At 35.3% G+C, this 15,421-nt stretch overlaps 1 protein-coding gene across 1 annotated transcript in view; it reads right to left on the bottom strand.

Moving 5' to 3' along the window:
• The window catches only part of EPRS1 (glutamyl-prolyl-tRNA synthetase 1), a 65,231-nt gene that overhangs the window by 21,569 nt on the left and 28,241 nt on the right, over nucleotides 1-15,421 (bottom strand). Inside the window, exons 13-18 of the mRNA XM_069459754.1 lie at nucleotides 13,483-13,593; nucleotides 10,952-11,088; nucleotides 9,900-10,107; nucleotides 9,168-9,280; nucleotides 5,821-5,938; nucleotides 4,527-4,886 (exon numbers count right to left, since the gene is read on the bottom strand). Coding sequence (XP_069315855.1) covers nucleotides 4,527-4,886; nucleotides 5,821-5,938; nucleotides 9,168-9,280; nucleotides 9,900-10,107; nucleotides 10,952-11,088; nucleotides 13,483-13,593 — 1,047 coding nt within the window. The remainder of the gene's footprint in view (nucleotides 1-4,526; nucleotides 4,887-5,820; nucleotides 5,939-9,167; nucleotides 9,281-9,899; nucleotides 10,108-10,951; nucleotides 11,089-13,482; nucleotides 13,594-15,421) is intronic.

Below are 15,421 nucleotides of genomic sequence, written 5' to 3'. Positions count from 1 at the left end.
CTCACACGTATAACCAACCCCAGCACTTTGGGAGGCTGATGTGGGAGGATCACTTGAGGCCAGGAGTTTGAGACCAGCCTGGCCAAAATAATGAGCCTGTGGCTCTAAAAATATAAAATAAAAAAATTAGCCAGTCATGGGGGAGTGTTCGAAGTTGCAGTGAGCTATCATCCAGCCACTGTGCTCCAGCCCAGGTGACAAAGCAAGATCCAATCTCTTAAAAAAACAAAACAAAAAACTGCAACTGCAAAAGTAAACAGTGATCAGCAACCCCACTCCACACAGATTGTGTAAAGGGAGAAAGTTAGTGACAAGACAAAACAATTGTGATTTTTATATAATGTAATAATCATTTGATTTTGCTGTCATTTGTTACTTGAATTTTAAAAAATTATTAACCATAAAGGTCCTCAAAACTCTCCTCTAGGGCACAGGTCAGCAAATTTTTTTCTATAAAGGGCTACATAGTAAATATTTTAGGCTTTTGTGGGTCTCTGTGGCAACTACTCAACTCTGCAGTTGTAGCATGAAAACAGTCATAGACGATATATAAACTAATGAGTGTGGCTGTATTCCAATAAAGTGTCATTTACAAAAAACAGATGCAGGCAAAATTTGACTGCAAGCCATATAGTCTGCTGAACTAGGCCTTAAAGCCTAAAGTGTCACCAACATTTCATAAAGCCTTTACCATTTTCTAGCTCCCATCTCAAACAATGCTATAATTTCATGTTCAAAACACTGTACTCATTTAGATTTCAAATCAGTAAATGTGTTCAAAATCAAAATGTTCTTTATTGAAAATACAACTTTAGAACTTTAAAAGTTAATATTTAAAATTTAAAAGGTGACCTTAGGCCAGGTGTGGTGGCTCACGCCTATAATCTTAGCACTTTGGCAGGCTGAGGCAGGAGGACTGCTTGAGGTCAGGAGTTTAAGATCAGCCTGGGCAACATAGCGAGACCATGCCTCTACAAAAAATTTTCAAAATTAGCCGGGCATGGCAGTGCATGTCTGTCATCCCAGCTACTCAGGAGGCTGAGGCAGGAGAATCACTTGAGCCCAGGAGTTTGAGGTTGCAGTGAGCTATGATGACACCACTGCACTCTAGCCCAGGCAACAGAGACCCCATCTCAAAACTATTCTCTTTTATGCATCTCACATAGTATCTGCTTGATCCACTATTTTAATGCAGCAACCTACTGAGCAGCAGAAAAAAGGTAAGAGGAGCAAAAGAAGGTAGACTTGAAGGAGGAATTGAAGGCAGACTTCCAGGTTTTTATTCCTTGCCTATCATTTTGCCATACTCTGCCTTTATGCTTAAAAGTTCTTTCACAGAGCCCCCTATCTGATTCTGAAGCAGATAAGGGAAGGAAAAAAAAAAAAAAAACCCCAACCAAATAGAGCAAGAAAAGTCCAATTGAAACCAGTAACTTTAAAACTTCAGCCGGTCACTTTCCTAACCATTAAACATGACATGGTAAAATAACTAGTTTTGTAGAAAATGGAATGGTTAAGAGGGTTAAGCAAATTTTTAATGTAAAACAAGCACAGATCTGCTTAATAAATAATAACAAACCAGTAAAACCATAACTCTTTAGTGCTTTCAATACAATGCCCAACTGCCACCACCTCTCATGGAAATAACACAAAAATCAGTTAAAAATTTAACCCAAACTTTGCTAACTTCAGGAAATTACCTTTATGTTCACAGTTTCTCACTGGTTACTATTACAAAACAAGTAAAAAGAAAAAGTAATATTCTTCACATATTATTGGACACGGATGTTATAAGGATTAAAAAGTATACAGTACACAGTGCTAGATGTAGGCTAAATACTAATTCCATTGTCAGTAATTGCGCTGGTTCTCTACAAGAGTGCACTGTTTATTGCCAGCATTCAGAGAAAAAATATAAGCAATAGAGCAGGCCATCGAATAACGTTTTGTTCAAAGTCATTTCATCATAACATTGATGAGAAAAAATAACTGATTCCCTGCAAATGCCACTGTCTCTATGCTGTTTGCATGTTCTCCCCACATCTGCATGAGCTTTCTCTGGGGATTCTGGTTTCCTCCCACATCCTAACAATGTGCACATTTGGTGAACTGGCGTGTCCAAGTGGTCCCAGTCTGCGTGAGCATGGCGGTATGTGTGTACCCTGCAATGGAATGGCATGCTGTCCAGGGCTGGCTCCTGCCTTGCACCCTGAGCTGAGCTGCCAGGATTAACTTCGGCCACCCACCAACAACCCTGAAATGGAATAACTGGGTATATAATTATCTTACTTGTCTTTATTAATCTTTATTCAATGCATGTATAGCTCACACTGATTTCAATGTTTAATATTATTATATGTGTTTTGGCCTTTTTTTTTTTTTTTTCCTTTTTCTTTTAAAGAGACAAGGTCTTGCTATGTTGCCCAGGCTGGACTCAAACTCTTGGGCTCAAGGGACCATCCCTCCTCAGCCTGAGTAGCTAGGACCATAGGCGCACACCACTGTGCCCAGCTGTTTTGGTCTTTATTTAGAAGTTTGATAATGTTTTTGTGATCAGAAATATGCCACAGTAACTTGACTATTATTTATATCAATTAACCTATCAGTATATGTCATTTCACTTAAAGTCACAGTTTTCAACAATCTATTAACAAGATTGAGGCCTGAACTTTATTTTGACACATTGACATGGTAAACAGTAGGCATTCAATAAATGCAGGTTAAACTAAACTGAAGTCATTTATTTCAGTAACACATTTATAAGTATCAAATACCCACCCAATTACCAAAGAAATTTAGAGTTTTTTTTTACTCACAGGCCGACTTTTCATTACTTCAACAATGTTATTTCACAAAAGCATGACATAATCCATTAACCCAATAGGATGAGAGATGTAGCTATCACCCAAGTATAATACTTGCTGCAGTTAATACTCAATGCATAATTACCTAAGAATCGGCACAGAATCTCAATGTATTCTCAGAAAGAAGAAATTTGAAGACCAAAGCCTTTCCCCTCAAATTACTCCTAGAAAAGCGTCCACAGTTAAGTGTCCAACAAATACAAAGTGCAAAATGCTCCCAACCTCACCATGAGGTAGGAAACATCAAGGATTTAAATCCTAAACCTGTGCATCTAGCAGCCTTTATTCCTTGAAGCAAAGCTCTTTTAGATCATCATGGCTCTGCAGGACCTCAACAGGCTCACTAAAGGTAAAAGAGAAGAAAAAGATTTCTCACCATTCACAATGCAGAGACAGAAAAATCAACTGCTGGGGCAAAACCTCAAAGTCTCCCAAAGCATTTTCTCTCCTCAGCAGAGGTCAAATGCTCATGAATGGAAAGTATCTTAGGTGGCAGGGTTTCCTGTCAGATGCCATCAACTTGTTAACGCACGAGGTGAGAGCTTGCAGCTTCAGGTAACCGAGTCTCCAGCCTGAGCCCCTTCAGCCACAGAAGTCAAGCCCAGTGGTCACCATGCTTCTCTGCGTACACGCCACAGCCTGAATTCTACAATTTTTCGTAGCTCATCAGTGGCTGAATTATGTCCAGTTACAGCATTACTTATTTGATCATGTTTTAGAACTAAGCTGCTGTTTGAGTGGAACTATTTATCCTCATCATTAAACGTAATCTTTCTCTATCATAGATGTCATTTCCATTGTCTCGGCAAACAGCAAGTAACCCTGCTCCACAGTAGGTGCTACACCCACTTGGCTAAATGTTTTGCCTAAGGACATACTGAAACAAGAATATAATTTATACTTCAGTCAAAATTTGTTATCATTTGAAGGCTCCCCTAGGAGAAGTGTGAGATAATCACTGGTCAAAAACCTTTTGCTAAGTCATTCATCATTCCCTGAATACACCTTGCATCTTCCTACCTCTCTACCTTCGCTGGTGTTACCTTCTGCACTAGTGGTTCTCAAAGCATGATCCTTGGGCCAGCTGCATCAGCATCACCTGAACAACTTTTTAGAAATGCATATTCTCTGCATGCTCTGGACCTACCGAAGCAGAAAATCAAGGGGTATGGCCTAGCAATCTGTGTTTTAACAAGCCCTCCAGTAATTCTGTTACACCATAGAGCCTGACAACCATGGTTCTACACTCAGAGTGCCTTCCTCTGAACTTTGTTCACCCATAACGGGCTACTTGTAATTCAGGACTATTTTAAAATATCCTTTATGAATTGTTTTATCCATCTCTGCCACTTACAACCACGAATACTTCACATAACAATATATATTAATGCATATCATACAGGATTATAGTTACATCACACAAGATTACAGTGAGTCTGTACACTTCTTCCCCAGAAAGCTCCCTCCTCCTCACTAGACTGTGAGCTCCTTGTTTATATTTTTAGAGCCTGACACATAGCAGGTATCAGTAAATGCTGATTATGTCAAAGTATTCAAGCAGTCTATAAACTATTTGTTTTATGAGAAGATGAGACTACCATAAGCAGTTTGAATTCACACACTTACTTAAAATGTGGTCTTGACTCACGCCAGCATACTGACCTTAGCAGCTTTTTCAGCTTTCAGCTTACGAACCACCTCCCCTTGTGCAGCAACTTCATCATACAGAGATTTATGTTCCAGAACACTTGCTGATGATGTAGAAGAAATATTCTGTATTATTCCAGTAGGAGGATTTCCAGGTTTGTATTCCTGGCCAGTTTTCTCCTTATATTCAGCTTTCAAAGACAAAAGCTGTTTTACAGCTGCATCTATATCTTCCTTTGCTGCTTTCTTGGCTTTTAATTCACGAACCACATCCCCTTGAGCAGCCACTCTGTTGTAAAGGGCCAAGGAATCTTCAGATGTAGCACAAGTATTATTCACAGAAGGTGCTGGACTTTCCTTAAAAGGAGCAGATGTCTATCAAGACAGAAAACCAGAAGTAAAATAATTAATTCATATTAAGTGTCTTCCAGCAAAATTATATCAAACTGTTTTATAATGGTTCAAATTAAAAAGAAAATTTTTAAACTTCAATCCCTTAAAAAGCTTAAATGAATAATCTCATTCCTAAGAGTTTATCCTAATGAAGTAAACAAAGGTAGAAGTACATGGATAGTCACTGGAGCATTTTTATCATAGTAAAAACCTGAAAATAACCTAAATTTTTATCATTAGGGGATTAGTTAAAGAAATTATGATACATTGATCAAGTCTGAGAATAAATCACTGGTCCACCACACACTAGCTATGTAATTTTGAATAGTTATTTAAGCTCTTTCCTTGCTGTAAAAGAGGGTAACTGTATTTAATCCATCAGATTGATGGCAAAATTAAAAGTAATCAATCTCTGTAAAGCCCCTAGTCACAGAGGCTGAGAAAAAGTGAATATTAATAAGCATTAGGTATCATTAGTCATGTTTTTTTAAAAGAGATATATCTAGATTGTTGATAAGGCAAAAGCTCCATGAAATACTGTGATATAATTGCAACTCATCATTGTGGAACAGTTCCACTTGTGTAAAATTATAAATTTATAGGTATATGTTTGTTTATAAGTATATGCAACAAATCTAGAGATATGTACATTAAAATCACCTCTGGATAGTGAATAAGTTTTTCTAAAAACATTCTTTTAATCTAGTCTTTCTTACTTTTTGACATAACAAAATTAAATTTTAAAAATCTTGTTTTGTAAGGTGTTTTAAAATCTTACATGAAGGGAAAAGATGACAATAAAAACAAAAACACAAAAAGAGAAAAAGTGAGAAAGATAACCATTTGTAAAGAAATATATTTTAAACCCTAGGATAGAAAGATCATTGATTATTATGGACATACAGTCAGTGTTTACCTCATTTTTTATTGTTTCTACTTTGGTCTTTTCCTTTGATCCAGATGTTGGCATTTCCTTTGTGTGTCCATCAGGAATGTATATCAAAACGCAGGGGGCTTCTTTGCAACTATATGGGCTAAAAAGAAAATGAAAGAACAAAATAGTTTATGTGAACAAAATTATCTGAACAGATTAAAACTGAATTCTGAGAGAAATTCAATGGCACTGAGTTAATGCTTTTCAAAGTATAAAATAATCTATTCTCTTACTATTCAAATCACAGGCTCTTCAGAGTAGTTTAAAAACAATACATAAATAAAAGTTGACAGTCCTTATTACAAACTTCCAGTTTATGAACTTTCATAGATATGAACAAACTAAGCCCAGGGCAAAAGTACTTCTACTCTGCCTGCCACCAGAAATGCCATTAGTGGATGTTTTAATGGTTTAATTTTTGACTTAAAGGAAATATATCTACATATTACACCTAATTTGCTTATAAACAGAAGAATTTCTGTAAAACATTTATTTGATAAAAATTCCTCAATTCTAAAGGGTAATGTAATTAGCAATAATCCACTGCCAAGACCATTTACAAGCAAAAGATTTCTGCAAATTTTGTGATAACAGCTACAAAATAAAAATAGAAACAATTCAGTAACAATAGGGTTGTATCTCTTCAGTATTTTTAAATAACAGCTTTATTGAGATATAATTCACACCCCTCAAAGTTCATTCTTTGTAAGGATACAATTCAATGGTTAAAGTTATGCAACCACCACCACTATCTGATTTCAGAACATTTATATCACACCAAAAAGAAACCTTCTACCCTTTATCAATTACTCCCCAGCCCCCAAATTCTTCTAGCCCCTGGCAACCAATGACTAATCTATTTGGTTTCCTTGGATTTGCCTATTCTGGATGTTTCATATAAATGGAATCATACACTATGTAGTTTGTTGTGACTGGCTTCTTTCACTTAGCATGTTTACAAGGTTCATCCATGTTGTAGCATTCCATTTTATGGTATACTCCATTGTACAAATGTATCACATTTAATTTACACGTTCATCTGTCAATGGACATTGGAGTTGTTTCTGTTTTTAGCAATTATGAATAATGCAGCTATGAGCATTTATGTACAAGTTTTTGTATATGTTTTTATTTTTCTTGGATATACACATAGAAGTGAAATTGATGGGTTAAACGGTAACTCTTTATTTAACTTTTGGAGGAACTGCCAAACTGTTTGCCAAAGTGGCTGTACCATTTTATAATTCTACCAGCAACATATAAGGAGTCTAATTTCTCCACTTTCCACCACTTGTTATTGTCTTTTTTATTTTAATCTTCCTAGTGGGTTTGCAGTGGTTCCTACTTGTGGTTTTGATCTGCATTTCCTCAACAACTAATGATGGTGAACATTTTTAATGTGCTTATTGACCACTTGTATATCTGCTTTGGAAAAATACCTATTCAGATTCTTTGTTCACTTTTAATTGATTTGTCTTCTGCATACAAGTCCTTTATTGGATATACGTGTAAATATTTTATCCCATTCTGTAGTTTTTCTTTTACTTTCTTTTATTCTTTGAAACACAAGGTGTTGAAATTTTGATGAAGTCTAATTGATCTATTTTTTCTTTGGTAGCTCGTGCGTTAGGTATTATATCCAAGGAAGCACTCCCAAGGTTACAAAGATTTATACTTACATTTTATTCTTAAGATTTTTATAGTTATAGCTCTTACATTTAGGTCTTTGATATATTTTGAGTTAACTTTCTATATTATATGAGGTAGGAGTCCAACTTCTCTCTTTTTATGTGGCTATTCAGTTGTTCCAGAACCATTTCTTGGAAAGTTCAACAATTTCCTGAGAATAAATTGAGAATCTATTCCATTGCTCTAGTTGGTGGTATCACCACCATCACTAACTATTTAATGATGGTTTAGTAAGTACCAGGCACTGTGCTACACTGTTTACATCTATGATCTTATATGACTAAGGGCAATGTGATACTAAGATGAATAAGAAAAAGTATCTGTCCCTAATAAGCTTAAATTCCAGTGGTAGAAACAAAATAAATAAATAGGTCTCGTTTCAACAGTGTGTGATAAACATTCTAAAGAGGAAAGTGCTGGATGCTGTGGGGACACACAGGTTGAGTGCTCAGAATAGAGCAATGTATGGAAGCTCTGGAGGAAGTAACATTTGAAAAGTTACTCAGATGAATAAAAAGAAGCAGAGCCTTTCTAGGAAAAGGCACAGAGACTCAAAGGCACTTGACACCTTTAGAAAGCTCTAGGCAGTCCCGTAAGTTGAACAGAAGGGAAAATGCAACAGATATGGCCCAAGTGCGTAGAGAGGCCACAACATAAAAAATTTTAAATGTCAAACTAAAAAGCTTAGATTTTTACCTGAAACTAACAAGAATTTTTAAGGAGAGGGAGAAGCGTGATAAAATTGTTATTTTGAAATTTTCAGACTGGTGTAAACTGAAACCGGAAAAGGACCAAGCTGGATATGCCTTGGAAACGTATTTTGACAATCAAGGAAGACATGCTAAGGGCCTGAAACAAGGCAGAGGAATGGATCCACAGAGATAGACCAGACAGACAGCACAAACAACAAGATTTACTGACTGGACAAAGGGATGAAGGAGAAGAACAAATCAGACATGATACCTAGGATCCTAGAATTTTGAACACATCGAGTTTGAGGTTGAAACACATCTTGAAACACATCTATTCAAAAATGTCTAAAAGGCAGTTAGATTCACAAGTCTAAAGCTCTAGAGAGAGGTCTGACCGCAGAGTTAAAGAAACACAATAATAATTAAAAAAGAAAACAAGGCAGAGATAAAAAGAAAACCAAAAGGAACAGGGCAAAAATTTACAAATTGAAAGTTCTCCTTCTAGTTATCCTACTACTTAGTGGTTTTCTTAAAAAAAATACAAACATTCATTATTTTTTTCCCTCTAAACGTACCTACCTGCTTGCATTATTTATATTCTATAATATAGCTAATGAAAATTCACCTCAAAGAAAAGGGTAATGGTAATAATTTTCACCCAAAGTTAAAGTAATATATAGTACTAAAATTTTTTTCTTTATACTTGGGCTACATGAAGACTGATTGTAAGATGATTTACTTTTAGAAATGAATAATTATTAATGTGTAGTGGAAAATGCATATTATGTTGTTTCAAAGATTGTTAAATTACTTAAGTCTGAAATATTAAATATAAAACAAATAAAGCTGAGAAAAGATTTATCATAGGTACATTATTTTAGTAAAAGCTCAATTTTTAAAATGTAAGAACTTGTAAGTATTTTCATTTACACGTTCAGTTACATTTACCTAACAGGTTCATAAGGCTGATCACATATGAAGAATCCTCTTCTCTGCAGTTGTATAATGTCTCCTTTTTTCAAATCCTTAAGGCAAGGATCCCCAAGCATTAGTTCTTCATGCTATAAACACGATAGAAGACCAAAATACACTTTTTCAAAATCAGAGCACTAAAACAACTCTAAAATGCAAGTAGTTTTTCCAGTAGCTGGAACATTCCCATTTTAAACAGCTATGTTAAAAAGTTTACTACTTAAGCACACAGAGAGAAACAGTGAAGTGTGTTTAAATAAATGACAATTAGATTTATCACATTTTTAAAAGTTAACATTTATAAACTGAATGGCTTCAGGAACCTTTTAAATAACTAGACTCAAGCCATTTCTGCAGAAACAATTTTCCCACCACCATAAGTATGACATACAATGCAAGAAGCACATAATACACTTAGCTGAAAGGCATACTAACACAGCACTTAAGTGCAAGGGCCAGGATGCATGGTTTGAATCCCAACTCCACTTCTATTTACTGTTTGTCCTCAAGCAAGTTACTTAACCTCACTGTGCTTCACTTACTATTATTTGTAAAATGGGAACATTACTTACACCTTTCTATTTAAATAAAATTCTACAGATCTTTTCCATTTTATTTAAAGAAGCAAAATACTTAAAATTAATTTTTAAAACTCTAAACAAAAGTTTTATGTAACAAGATGAAATATGGTTTCTTTTAGAAGGTTACCTTACTGTTCTTGTTGACATACTGCTTAAAGTCCTCATCTTTTCCTAGCACTGGCTTTGTGATCAAGTGCTCATACGTGACACAGATTGCTGGAATAGGAAGAGCACGTGTAGTCTCTGCAAGCCAAGTGATCTTAGTGGTTTTCTTGTAGTCTTTGTTCTCCAAATTCAATTTTGCATCAAGAGATACAATTTTTCCATCTGCGTTTCTAGATATAAAATTGAAAAGTGTTTGGAAGAAAACTGTCATAGATGCATTAATTTTAAATTATTATAAAATAACCTATTTTATTTTATAATAAATGGATAAAAATTTTTCTTTGAAAAAATTTCAAATCTAACATTTATTTGAACTTCTTATATGCCAGACCTGCATAGGTCAATAGATGAATAAAATATAATTTCTGTTATCCAGATAATAATCCACTAGAGAACAGATCTACAAACATTTGAAAAAGAACATGAACATATTTATAAATTTAAAGTCACTTGCATTAAAGATTATAAAATCTGAAACACTTTATTTAAAAACATTAAGCAATTACTTGCAATCATATTAATGACTAGGCAATTAAGATTTCAGATTTACATAAATTAATCTTAAGCATACTATGTTCCATTTATATAATGTGAAGATCAAATTAAGAAGCGTATAACATTATAGTAACTAGAAAGTTAAATTCATCATCAACCAATCAATTTTAAAGTAAATTTTAGGATAAAGATTATGTTATATTTTATGCAAAGGACGCACCCACCAGGCAGCTATTTAATGAGATGATAAATACAAGGGGGCTCTAAAGCATTAGAACTATTTTTTATATCTAGGTGTACAAATTTTCAACACCACAAGTGAAAGACATCCTGATAGCTTATTAGTAAACTGGAACATATATGGAAAAAAATTTAATTTGGGTCAAGAATTTGCAGTATCTATGTCTGGGCAGATTTACTAGTCAGCAAAATAAATGAGTCTGAATTAGGCAACGTTTAATAAGTAAATAAAAAGACTTTTTTTCCATAGTTATTTGAAAACAAACAAAAAGTTCTTACTTGTGTATTTTTGTAATGTTGATGTTGCCCCAATTTATAAATGTAACCATCTCGCCTTCTGAAAAAGTCTCTGCATCAGCACCTTCAATGAAAACCTTGGGACTATACCACACAGGCTTCAAACCAACATCAGGATTCTGATTGATAAAAGAAATAGAGAGTGTTGGCTGAAGTAACAACTTAAGGAACCCTGTATGCAAATTCATACATTCATTTTATTCTTTAACAAAACAAGTTATCCCTGTTACTATGCTATCAACAGTTCACTGCTATATCAGGAAGAAAATGTTTTACCTTTTCTCTATCTATTTATTTTAACATAACTGTATTCCCAATTCTGTTCTTAGCTTTTAAACAGTACATACTTGTTACAAAAAGAGCCACACTGGCCTCAGAGTAGAAATCACTGGTTTGGATCCCAGCTCTGTGACACTGGACCAGCCATGTGACTGCTAATGCTAATGGAGTTAGATGAGGCAGCCTGCCCCTAAGATTACTTACAGCCTAAAAAAATCATTCATTAATTTCAGACCTAAGACAGTTTTAGTTATCACTTAGCAGCCCTTCAACCAGAGTCTGCTTCCTATCCTCAGAATCTCACTGCTTTTGCAGCAAAGGAGAAAATAAAGTCATTCCTGAGCAGTGCCTACAGAACATTAAAGGACAACAGATGACACCTTAAGCAGGAAACTGTGGACCTTTCAGATTTTAGAAGAAAAACTTTAAAGAAAGTATTCTTTTTATTTATACACACACACACACACACACACACACACAGGGATTTTCTTCCTTTTTGGTGTGTATCATATGGAGAGGAAAGATACAAGGAATAAAAAGAATGCTATCGTTGTTAAATTTGTTTTTATCTGGTAGAATTGAAAAGAAAAAAAGTACAAGACCATTTGAAATAAACATTAAATGGCATGTGTTTAAAAATTGTTCAATAAATGCACCAATGCATTTGAGAAAAATCATTATGTTGTAATAAATGACATTCTACTGGGCTCAGAACGGAACACTGATAGGTTAAATGTAGAACACTTCGTGACAGAAGTTCAATAATGAAAATTCCCCAGATCAAATTGAGTAATCAATCAATCCAGTCACAATTTAACCGTCTGCTTCCTAATCAATTAGTTCTCATTTAACAATGAGCAGTACTCAGTAATTTGAGCTATTTTACCACAAATGTCATTTTAACAATAAACAATCTTAAAAAGTTTTATTCTCACCATTCAAATTTTAAAACATTCTGTAAGCTTCGTATTTATGCTAACTATACAGTAGGTGATATGACAGTTAGATACCATCACTCACCTGGTCAAACCAATCAGATGTAAGATAAAGACAAAGCCAAATCAATCAATTAAACACATACACACACATCCAAAAATCGTACTGGGCTTCAAATCTTTAAAATTAAAAAATAGCTATTGTCATAAATAGAAAGAAAATCATATAAGGCCGTAATTCAGAATATTTATAGCCCTTCACAACCTATATTATATGTGAGTTCTATATGAACATAGTTATGAGTTAGTCCATGAACATAATCTTCAGGGGTTTTGTTTTGTTTTTTTGAGACAAAGTCTCACTCTGTCACCTAGGCTGGATTCCAGTGACCCGATCATAGCTCACAGCAACCTCAAACTCCTGGGCTCAAGTGATCCTCCTGCCTCAGCCTCCCAAGTAGCTACGATGACATGCATGTGCTGCCAGGCCTGGCTAATTTTTTAATTTTTTTTTTGTAGAGACGAGGTCTTACTATACTGCCCACGCTGGTCTCAAACTCCTGGCCTCAAGTGATCCTCCCACCTCAGCCTCTCAAAGTGCTAGGCTTACAGGAATGAGCCACTGTGCCCAGCCATCCTCAGTTTTAATGAAGTTATTTAGAGACAATTTGCAAAGCTGGAATAAAAGAACCCGATTTTTGCTTCAAGACAGGCAACCAAGCAGTCATGACTATCCAGGACAAAAATGGCTTAACTAAGAGGAACTCTATTTGGAATTGAGATGGACAGATACCATTTTCATTTCACTTATACTTTCCAAAACAGGGCAAATGACAGTGTGGCAGACTATGAAGTCAAGTTGTGATTCAAAATTAGGAGGTCTAATATTTTGGCTTAAAGACAAAGGTGACAGTGAATAACCTAGTTAATAGAGAAAGCACCTCAGCTTCCATATGAAGATAAGAATGTGAATTATATACTACCTCATCTTTCAGAATGACTCCAGGAAGAGAGAAATTCGTACTGCACACTAATATGCTACCGCTACAGAATACAAAATAAGCACCGACTGAGTATAACAGTTCTGTGTGATATGCTGTGGATTATTACTAGGATAAACTTCTTCAGCAAGAAATCCAAAAAGATTTACTTCAACTGGTAACAAATCCTGACAAATAAAGTTGAATAGAAATGATCCCCAAATACTGCTATTACCACGAAAGTACATGTCTGTCCCCTTTTATTATCCTGTTCCTTTTTTTAATAAAGAGAACAACACTGATGAAACGTCAGGGTAACCTTTGGGTGTTTGGCTACTTCTTTCATCTCCTCCTGAGCTTCAGGGACATTCACTGGGATCACTTCTTTCTTCAGTAATGCAACATATCGCGGGGCCACCGGGTCGATAACCTGCAACAAATATATCCTCGTGTTAAAACACTGAAACACTGCTTAGGACATTATAAATAAAATCAATAACAGCACAGGAATACTAACTGGCTTTCTTGTTACTGCATTTACTAATTTTTTCTTTATCTGTTAACTCTTCTCTAATATTTACCATCAAATAGAAAAAAGAAAAACAATCAGAAACCAAGACTACCTGAAGGATTTAGAGTTCTTTCCCAGGAATAACTACTGGCAGGTGAAAAGAAACCAACTGAAGCATAATATTAGAAATATTTTGAAAATAATTTTAAAATCTGGTATTAGAAGGTAGAAAAAAAAAGTATCCTGTGGGGTTATGTATTAATCCTACAGATAAAAGTGATATTCCATTTTGTATTATTGGAGAAGTCCATTTTAAAGGAATATAGATATTTGTGTTTCAGTATCATTTTCTACAATTGGCATTAGGCAACACATCACTATCAAAAGCAGAACAGCATTAGGTCACTATAATAAGGCAATTCTATAAAATAAAAGTATAAACAAGATATTTCTACTGGTCTACATTATAGACGTATATGTATGTGTGTGTGTGTGTGTGTGTGTCTATATATATATATATAGACACACACACATATATATATATGGACCAGTGTATTCCCAATACCTAGCAAGGGCCTGTCACATGTCGGTAGCCAATAAATATTTGCAGATTAAATGAATAAATGGTCATATTCATTATGTTCTAACCTATTCTACCTCTAAAATAGTTCAATTTAAAATTGTCTATGATGACCAATCACAATAGCAATGTTGAAACACTATATAAAGCAGCAGTCCCTAACCTTTATGGCACCAGGGACCAGTTTCATGGAAGACAATTTTTCCAGGGACCGGGGGAGGATGGTTTCAGGATGAGTCAAGCGTATTACATTTATTGTGCCGCCAAACCCTCTCTGCTAATGATAATCTGTATTTGCAGCTGTTCCTCAACGCTAGCATCACTGCCTCAGCTCCAGCTCAGATCATCAGATATTAGATTCTCATAAGGAATGCACAACCTAGATCCTTCACATGTGCAGTTTACAGTAGGATATGAATTCCTATGAGAATCTAATGACACAGCTGATCTGACGGCAGGCAGGCTTATGCGGTGATGCCAGGGACTGTAAATACAGATGAAACTTCGCTTGCTCCCCTGCCTGCTGCTCACCTCCTGCTGTGCGGCCCGGTTCCTAACAGGCCATGGACTAGCACCGGTCCATAGCCCAGGGCTTGGAGACCACACATATAAAACATATGGGAGAAAAATGTACATAAAAGCAAACATAGACTCAAATAGCTAAGTAACAGAAGTTATTTTTTCTCATTAGGAGGATGTAGGAAATAACAGCATGGCTAATTAAACTTGGCTGTGTTTGTTTTATATTGCACTTTTTGTTACTGTCATTGTTGGGTTGGATTTTTTGCTTGCTTTGAGGGTATTTTTCAGCTTCTGAAAAGAATAATATTGTGGAATTCTAAATGAACTCAGAGACGCCATCTTACGGGGTCATTCATGCAAAGTTTGAAAAGCTACTTAACTTCCCCCTATTTCCTATTCCTCATCTGCTTATATTTTGTGCCAGTACCAACTCAGAACCAGCCTCTCTAAATTGACTATTTCATTCTTTCCTTGATACTTAGGTGTCATCTTTACTAGTAAAAGATTCCTCCTTTCAGATTCTACTGGGCTGGAATGATCAAGGATTTAATTTGTGACTACTCAGTTCAGTATTTAAGCCAGGAAGACACTATGTATAAGAGGCTAAAACCTTAAGACAACCCTACATGAGAAACTCGCTTCAGT

This window comes from Eulemur rufifrons, chromosome 27, assembly GCF_041146395.1.
Source record: "Eulemur rufifrons isolate Redbay chromosome 27, OSU_ERuf_1, whole genome shotgun sequence".
NCBI classification, from domain to species: Eukaryota; Metazoa; Chordata; class Mammalia; order Primates; family Lemuridae; genus Eulemur; species Eulemur rufifrons.
Note: the sequence above shows the minus strand (reverse complement) of the source record. Positions and strands in the feature narration are given on the sequence as shown.